The 9,012-nt window shown below is 25.7% G+C and overlaps 1 protein-coding gene across 1 annotated transcript; it reads right to left on the minus strand.

Annotated features, from left to right (window-relative positions):
- Positions 1-584: 584 nt before the first annotated feature.
- On the minus strand, positions 585-1,969 carry LOC105250848 (peptidyl-tRNA hydrolase 2, mitochondrial). The gene is made up of 4 exons (XM_011257167.3): positions 1,808-1,969; positions 1,368-1,538; positions 1,089-1,274; positions 585-792 (listed from the first exon to the last, which is right to left on the minus strand). The coding sequence occupies exons 2-4, from the start codon at positions 1,527-1,529 to the stop codon at positions 610-612; spliced, it is 531 nt and encodes a 176-aa protein (XP_011255469.1). The 5' UTR covers positions 1,530-1,538; positions 1,808-1,969; the 3' UTR covers positions 585-609.
- Positions 1,970-9,012: the final 7,043 nt, after the last annotated feature.

Consider the following 9,012-nt stretch of genomic DNA (forward strand, 5'->3'; position numbering starts at 1 on the left):
GGAATCAATTGGTGTAAAGAAAAAGAAAAGTTGTTTTTAAGAAAAAAATATGTAATTTGCAATTAACAATTACATATTTTTTTAAAAAACAACTATGTGTTTTCTTTACACTAATTGATTCCTCTCATTATTTTGTATAGATTTCGTGTAGATAAGCTACACGAATATGTAATAAAAAATAGAGGGTTCTATTTAAGAAATTGAAAGTGACCTTTACATTACCTTCAAATGACTCTCCAAGATCAAATGATTGCCACTATCTGATGGCCCCCTTCAAGCCATAACTTTTGTCTGAAACATTTCTTTCTAAAGTGCATAATTTATGAAATATTCGACCGGTCCGAGACTTTTGGGACACCCTGTATATATGTGAATATTAAAAATTTGAATATTAAAAATTTGAGATATTAACGTTTCTTTTACGAATTTCTTACGAGTTTCTTTAACGTTTCTCCATATTACGATTTTTCTGCATATATATAGCAATTGGAAAAATTTAACGACAGACTGATAACTTTAATAATAGGTAATGCGATGATATTATTAAAAATAAATGACAAAATCATAAAATATGTAATAAAAAGATTACGATTTTTATTTGATAAGTATTTAAAACAACTTTAAATGTCCAGTTACTTGATCTATCAATTTTGCTGGACCAGGTCCGACCCCGCAAACAGTTTTACTTCCTGCTGGTATCTGCGTATGTCCTGCATCGTGTACAATGTTTGATAATAGACCTACAGCTTTAGCTTGCTTCGCTATTTCTACAAGGGCGGCTTCACTATCCACCTGAAAATTAGTATTAGCATCTCTTTTTTCATACGTGTGTATGAAAGGTGTGTGTGAAAATATATTTATTTCAATTGTGTATATTTAAATATATTTATTAAATGTCAAGTGATACTCTTTTTTTTTTAATCGAAACCTAATCTATAGGACTTGTATTGTGGCTCTCTATATTCAATTTAAAATAATATATATTGAATTTAATATAGCGAATTGATAGAACAAATTTCTTATGTTTTGCAAAAATATATTCCTTCTCTCTGTGTATCAATTATCCATTGTCAATTTAGATATGATACCTTAAGGGTAATCTTAGCTTGACCAGACTCTTCCCAGGCTTTCAAAATTTTTGGATGCTTTCTGGCAGCCTTGTATGCCGCAACAGCAGCATGAGAACATTGCGCTGCCACTTTTCCCTTGCCCATTTTCAAATCTGTTCTGATTACTAGAATCAACTTGTAATTATCGTACTTGTCTGTATATATCTATGTACAAAAAAATACACAATTTTAAATATTATTAGTAATTGAGTGAATTTTTGTTAAATAATTGAAAACAAAATGAATTGATATTTTTACCATATTATTATCCATTTCATCAGAGTCTTCAGAAAATTGATGACTTCTTCCTTTTGTCATCCTCATAATTCTGTACAAACAATAACCAAAAACAGTTGCAGCTATGAAAGCAATTTTTGGATCTGTAGCTTGTGCTACAATTGCCTCGGTGACATCATACATGATTAATATCTGAAAAGATAAAATCTGTAAATATATATACATAAAATAAAAAATATTGAAAACAATCATCACTCGTTTATAATAATTAGAAGCATAAATATTGATATATTAAATAAGTAAAAATAATACTATAAAGCATTGTAAAATAATAGACGACTTAAAAAATATTGCGATTCATACGAATCTTTAATATTTCACGAATTGTTTAAAAAAATTGTGTTTCTTGAAATTAATATTTTTGAGTATATTGAATATTTTTCAGATATACTTAAACTCACGTGGAAGAGAAATTATCCACTTCTGCTTACGTTTCATAAATCTTTTTAGTTATTCTGACATTTTTCTTTATATTTCTTATTTGATATATTTAGAACCAGAGAAAAACCTAAGAGGGGCCACTTTTTCAGGTAACGCCTTCCCTATGTCGTGCACTAGCGGTGCGTACATTCATTTTACGCCGCCTGGAACTACATGGCCACATCCACTTTTAGGTGCCGATAAAACAGTCGATTTTGGTTCATGTCTGTGCTACATCCACAATTTATAGACCAGAAATATAGTCTCGCATATAGACGTAATTAATAATATACTTCGTTAGCGCGATTTCTCTTTTCCATTCAAGTATATATGTCTCTCTGATAATATAAATAATAAAATATAAATAATTATAAATAAATTATAAATATATGTATTATAAATATATTAATAACAAATTATAAATATATTATAATTATAAATAAATAAAAATATAAATAATTTAATTAATAATAATTTATTATATAAAAATATTTAGTATGTTCTTTCTTTACACGCTATTATTTATTATAATTCTACTTATTTATTTATTTATTTATAATTACAATTTTATTTATTTATGTGTCTTCTTTTTCTCAACATCATTTATTTATTTAGCTCGCTCTAAGTCAGTCTTTTACAATGTAAAACTAAATATTATAAAATTTGACTTCGGAAAAGCGGCAAAACAATCGAATAAATTCAAATCATTAGCATAACACAAGGTTCCGTGATACATCAATCGTTTAATAATTAATTTAAAATAAAATATATCTCTATAATTTAAAATTCCGCGTGTATATATGTAGTACGTAAAATATTTCGGCAGAGAATTATCAATAATATTATGTTTGGCCTTGGCATACGTGTCACAACTTTGTCATCATTTGCACGGTGACACTCGAATAATAATGTAGTAGTGTGCGAAATGTTTCGTATATTATCAAATTCTTTTTCCAACCTGATCGTAACTAATATTGTAACATAATTTGTTATAATTATTATAATTAACAAGTATCTTTTGATTAAATTTTTCTAAAAAGCAAGTATAAATTAATTATTAATTAAACAATTGTTATATCACGATTTTTCATTACTTTAATTTTTGATCTTACGAGATTTATATTTTACGTATAATATACTATATATACATACATCAACAGTACTATTCACTCTGCTATATTATTAATTTTAATCTCGTATAAATGTTGCTCTTATAGTATAACAAAGTGCGAATTTTATATGATTATTCCGCGATCGAGAATAGCATGCAAAATGTCCCACGGATTAGACTATGGTAATTAATCGTATTTTACTAATGGTAATTAATTGTATTTACGCGGATGAATGCCACCAGAAAATAGTGAAGAATAATATATACAAGGGAGAAAAAAAAAGATCTGGAAAAGCATTGGTCAACGTACGAAACACACACATACACACACACACATATGCGATAAGTAATTTTATTATTTTCACACATAATAAATATTGTTTGTTCTTTTTTCATTGTCTGGATAGTGATTCATTCTAAATTATTATGCAATATAACGTATATATATATATATATATATATATATATATATATATATATATATATATATACAACATACATTCCACATTTTAATTTCAAATATTTAAAATTATAAAATAAAATAAAATATTTTTATACGAGATAACATGAAAACTATGGATATATTAACATTTAATATAGAGATACATTATAATATATTAATATTTAATTATAATAATATAAACCTTTAATAGATATGTTATAAAATATTTTTTGTAATATATTTATTTAGATATTTTATACATAAGAATTAGATTTTTTATTTATTACACTTTTTAAAAGTTATACTCAAGAACAATTTTTTCGATAATTGTGCAATTGATGATATTAAATACCTGTTCAACGAACAAATAAAAATATAAATAAGGCATAATAATTAGTTTCTCAAAATCATTTATTTTGGACGTTTTGCTTTATATAAAAGGGATCTGTAAAAGTACTGTTTGTTTGCATGCTTAATTTGTACTTGGCGTTTACATTTATAACAAATCAGAGGAAGTTCTCGAAATTGTAATTAATATTATTGCGAGTTATTTTCCTTTTCTCTCTCTCTCTTTCTTAAAAAAAGAAAATTATTTATATGTCTTATTTATATAGTAATCATAACATATGTAGATATTATACCAAAAAAAATATTAACTTGACTAAATATGCTTATTTCATTATTGTTTTCAGTTTGACAGTCAAATCGCAAAGTCGAGATTAATATAAAGATTCGTGATACATCAATCGTATAGTAAATTAATAGTAAATTAATCAATAATTAATTAATTTATAGTAAATTAATCAATAATTTAAAATAATTCTCTAAATTAATTTAATATTTCGCGCGTATATGTATATACTATATATAAAATATTTTTGCAACAAATTAATAATAATACCGCGTCCCATCTTCATAACATGTAACGCATTAATATTTACTTTTTTAGTTATATTATCATTCGCGAAATAAATTCGAACAAAATAGTGATGCGAGGAACTTCATCAGATTCCTTTTCTAAATGCAATTGATTTGAGAAGTATATTAAGAAATAATTTGATATGATTATTACTTAATTTTATACATGCTAAATAATATGCAAAATTGTGTCGCGACGATAGATCTTAAAATGCATATCTAACTAACTTTAAGATAACAGAAAATTTGTTTATTAATACGACGTTTTTGACCATATGGTTGTGGTCCTTATCAAGTATATATTGGAAAAGATTTATAAATTAATTAATTAATTAACGGTTTGAATACATAGTACGCTCACGAATTAAACAATGTGAGTGTGAACAATTTTAATACCGATGTAATAATAATCAGAAGACAGGCATAGACGATAATCTTGTAAACTGCACAAGTCACATTAACAAAAACCTTATTTAACTAGATTTGAACTCGAGAGACAAATTGTGTCCGTGTGAGACTTCGTCAAGAAACGTTAATAAACAAATTTTCTGGCTAGTTTGGTCGACTACACTTTTTTCAATGATCCTTTAATTTTAATAAGTTCTTTCAAACATTTGCTTTGCATCTATTGTGAAAATTTATTGAAATATTAATTTAAAAAAAGAAGAGATCAAGAAAAGATTTTGTTGTAAAGACTTTGTCTAATTTATTAAATAAAGGACACGCATTAACATTTATCAATTTTATCTTTTGATGCTAATTTATTCTTATAATACGCACTTATCTTCTAATTGCTCATAGCTCATCAATCGTAGAATTTGTTTGTAGATATTTTTAAACTTTACTTTAACTTAATATAAAACCAAATGATTAATTAATTAAATAATTTATAATACGATAAATACACACATTAATTTTATATTTTATTATAAAATATAATTTATAGAAATTTGTAGTAATTTGGCTTTATTTCAGTTAAAATAAAGTTATATTCAATATTTAACGAACGATTGTGAAATCGAACGATCGTTACTAAATGAGCGTAAATATTTCACGCTCTTTTGCCGGTAATTATCCGGCAAAAGAAGAAGTAAGTAATTATCTTCTTCTTCGATCTCTGATTAGAGATCGAGAAAGAAAGTGGCCAGAATCACCGAAAGTAGGTTCAACTGGCCTGAAGAGTACGGTTAGAGTATGCAATTAGGGCACGGCGGTTAGGGCACGTGACTAAAATATATATACATGATTAGGTGAGGTGATGATTAGAGATAGGTTCCTCAAATCTCGAATAATTTTAATTAATCATGAAGTAGGGTTGTTAAGGCTATTAAGTAAAATCATTAGAATTTTTCTATTGATATTAGGGTTGATAGGGCTCTTAAGATCATTAGAATTCTGTAATAGTAGGATTGTTAGGGCTATTAAGTAAGACGCATTCTTTCTTTTAATATTCCAATAATCCTAATTAAAATTATTTTAATTAAGTTGAATTTATTTTTAAAAACGTTGTAAAAATAAATATAACATGTTTTAAAAATAAAAATGTTTTAAAAGTGAAGTTTAAATTATCAAAATTATCTTCAGAAATATTGAAGAAATTGCATAATTATTAACGTTTAAGAAATAACATAACATAACACGTTATATTTTATTTTAAAACTTAAAACTATATGTGTATTAAATCAAATATAATATTAAATCCAAATGCTATCAGTATCAAATTATTATATCGATATTATTAAATATTTGAATAAATGGAATATTATTATTTGATATTTATAGCATCATAAATTTATAAATTGTAAATTATAAATAGTTATAATTGTATTTTAATTATAATCTAACATTGATATTTTAATTGTAAAATACAATACAATTATGACTATAATTATATTATATAAAATTGTATTTACGATTGTAAATTCTTACGTAAATTACACGAAAAATGATCGAAAGTGTACGTATAATGATTACTTAATAGTAATTAACATAATAGTTATTAATTCATTAAATTAAAGTATTTGTTTCTGAAGTATATATGTTTGGAATATTTATAAAAGAGTAACTGTTTGTGTTTTTATATGAAAGAGTCATTAATAAATTCGGAAAATTTTTATATAAAATGTAAAAATTCGATGCTAAATTAATGATTAAATATAAGCATTATAAAATTTGACGGACGCCTTTATTACAGAATCGCGAGTCAATTATTATAAATTTAGTCGTGTATTCGGTAAGAATTTTTGCTCTGTAAGCTCTGTAAGCTCTGTAACTCTGTAGCTCTTTAGCTCTTTCTTTTTTTCTCTCTTCGCTCTTTCTGTTTTACTCTATAGTGCTACATAGCTTATAGAGATACAGCGTTATAGAGCATTTTTACAGAATAGACCCATTAATAATACTGCTTTCCGTTAGCTTTATTTATTTATGAATTTTATATCGCGCGGAACTAAATATTCTTAAAATAAATTATTAAATTATGATTGCGAGAATACCGTGTTTTTTCCGCGTTCTCTTCGTGTCCTTATACAATATTATTATTTTAACAAAAGATTATTATTTTAACAAAAGAATTTTATCGCTGTCCCTCTCGTCAGATAATATTCCTAAATATTGCTAATTAAATATAAAGAAATGTCGAATAAGAGAGTGAAGATTCGATGTAATAAGTCAAAGATTAAATATTAGCTTCACAAAATTTGACGTTTATCTTCGATATTATAAAATCGCGAGTTAATTATTATGAATTTAATAATTTGTTTTTTCAGTTATATATTTGTATTTACGAATTTTTTTTTCGTATCGGAAAATATTCATAGATAAATTAATAAATTACCGTTGCGAAAACACCGTACTTTTCTCGCGTTCCTTTTCGCGTTCCTAGACGAGATTGTCGTTTTAATGAAAGAGTTATCATTGTGTCTTCCGTTAAATAAGCGTTAATGAAAGTTGCGCTCGTACCGCCGAGGAGTCAAAATGATTTTCATCATGGAGAATTATTTCTCATCGGTTCTTATGAGATCCATTCGCGACGTCTAGTTCAGTGTACTGTTGAAAATTGGGAATCTTTATTGTAAGATTGAAGGAACTAATCCCAGTTTTCCTGCCAATTTCCGAAAGCAATGTTGGTAGTAATTCAATGATTTCATTCAATGATTCAATGATTCAATGATTCAATGACTTTTTTAACGTCGAATTAATTTAAATAATATATATTTAGATGAGGGAAATGTATCTTTTCTTTTCTTCGTTAAAAATGTTCTATCATTATTAGGATTGATATTATTATTGTCTATATATATAATGCCAGAAAGATTTAATAGTAGATTAAATATGGATATAGAGTTGTGTATAAATTTTAATTTTTCAAGTAATTTCATATTGTAATTAATTTGTATAAATTTTTTGATAAAAATGATTACGAATGAATATATTTTTAATTAATATAATTTGTCTTTTTTAAAAAATTATTTCTAGGTGCGGATATTAACATTAATTTTTAATTTCTTCTAAGAAACTATTTGCAGGTATTGGACATCCATTGACATTTTGAAATATTATAATTTTTAGGTATATACCATTTTTAGGTATATACCATATATATTTTTAGGCATATACCATTTATATATATGTATAATAAAATACATGTACAAATTCACGTATCCAAAATATTTTTGTAATTTTTAATAATGTTATATATTATATATAAGTGAAATTATCAGAAAACATGTTCACCCATTGCTAAGAAATATATTTCTTTATTGAAAATTAAATGGATATGACGACCTTTTTTATAAGGCTTTTTGTCATATTATTTTTTTCATATATTATTTTGTTTTTATTTCATATATCAGTGTTTCACATTAGTATCATATATCACATATTATTTTTTTCACCCAATCCCTTATTCTATTTCGCTATCAATAACAGATAACTTTGAGTAATAGTGGGAACTTGTCACATTGGGTGTTTTTCGAAATGCGCCGAAAATATACTGACAGTACAGAATACTGCTACTGCAATCAACAGTTCCGAAATTGTCTGTAGACTGTGGTAGCAATGAAAATCGGAATACAGGTGTAGTATTGTAGATAACATGGATAAAGGAATAAATAGATGGATCGAGAGAGGCGCGAGAGAGGGAGAGAGAGATAAATCTTGATAACGCGTAATAAATTTTATAGCAACAAAAAGGAGCGAAAAGTATTAAAATAGAAAAATTAACCATTTTAACTAATATAAAAAAATAACGTAAAAATATATAATGACGTATAAAATGATATATTTATTAATGATATAAAATTATAGATTTATTAATGATATTCCTTTTTTTTTCAAACGTTACGAAAAATTTAGAAACGACCAGTCGCCATACGTATTACTGAATTTGTATTACCTCGAGAATATGTGCAGAATCAGTCAGACGTTAGCACCTCCTTAGGATCTATTTTCATTAAAATGGTAATAATTGTTATTCTCTTGCAGCATGCTGAAAACAATTTTAGAATGCGAAAACAGTACTGTCAGTTTTTTCAGCGCACTTAGGAAGACACTTTATATGATAAACAAATACATAAATTTAATACCCACATAGAAAAAATTGGATCTAATAGATATTTAAATGGCTATATAAAATCTATGTCTGCTATAGATAACTAGTAGATCTATATATGTATATATACAGGGTGTCTGCTAAACATGCGGCAAAAATTCAGGGG

Source organism: Camponotus floridanus, unplaced genomic scaffold (genome assembly GCF_003227725.1).
Source record: "Camponotus floridanus strain SB8 unplaced genomic scaffold, Cflo_v7.5 scaffold11, whole genome shotgun sequence".
In the NCBI taxonomy this organism is placed as follows: domain Eukaryota; kingdom Metazoa; phylum Arthropoda; class Insecta; order Hymenoptera; family Formicidae; genus Camponotus; species Camponotus floridanus.

Coding starts and splice junctions, on each gene's coding strand:
- LOC105250848 (XM_011257167.3), bottom strand. CDS start 1,529: ATGTATGATGTCACCGAGGCAATTGTAGCACAAGCTACAGATCCAAAA. Junction 1,275..1,367: donor ATGAAATGGATAATAATATG/GTAAAAATATCA, acceptor TTTTGTACATAG/ATATATACAGACAAGTACGA. Junction 793..1,088: donor AAGCTAAGATTACCCTTAAG/GTATCATATCTA, acceptor ACTAATTTTCAG/GTGGATAGTGAAGCCGCCCT.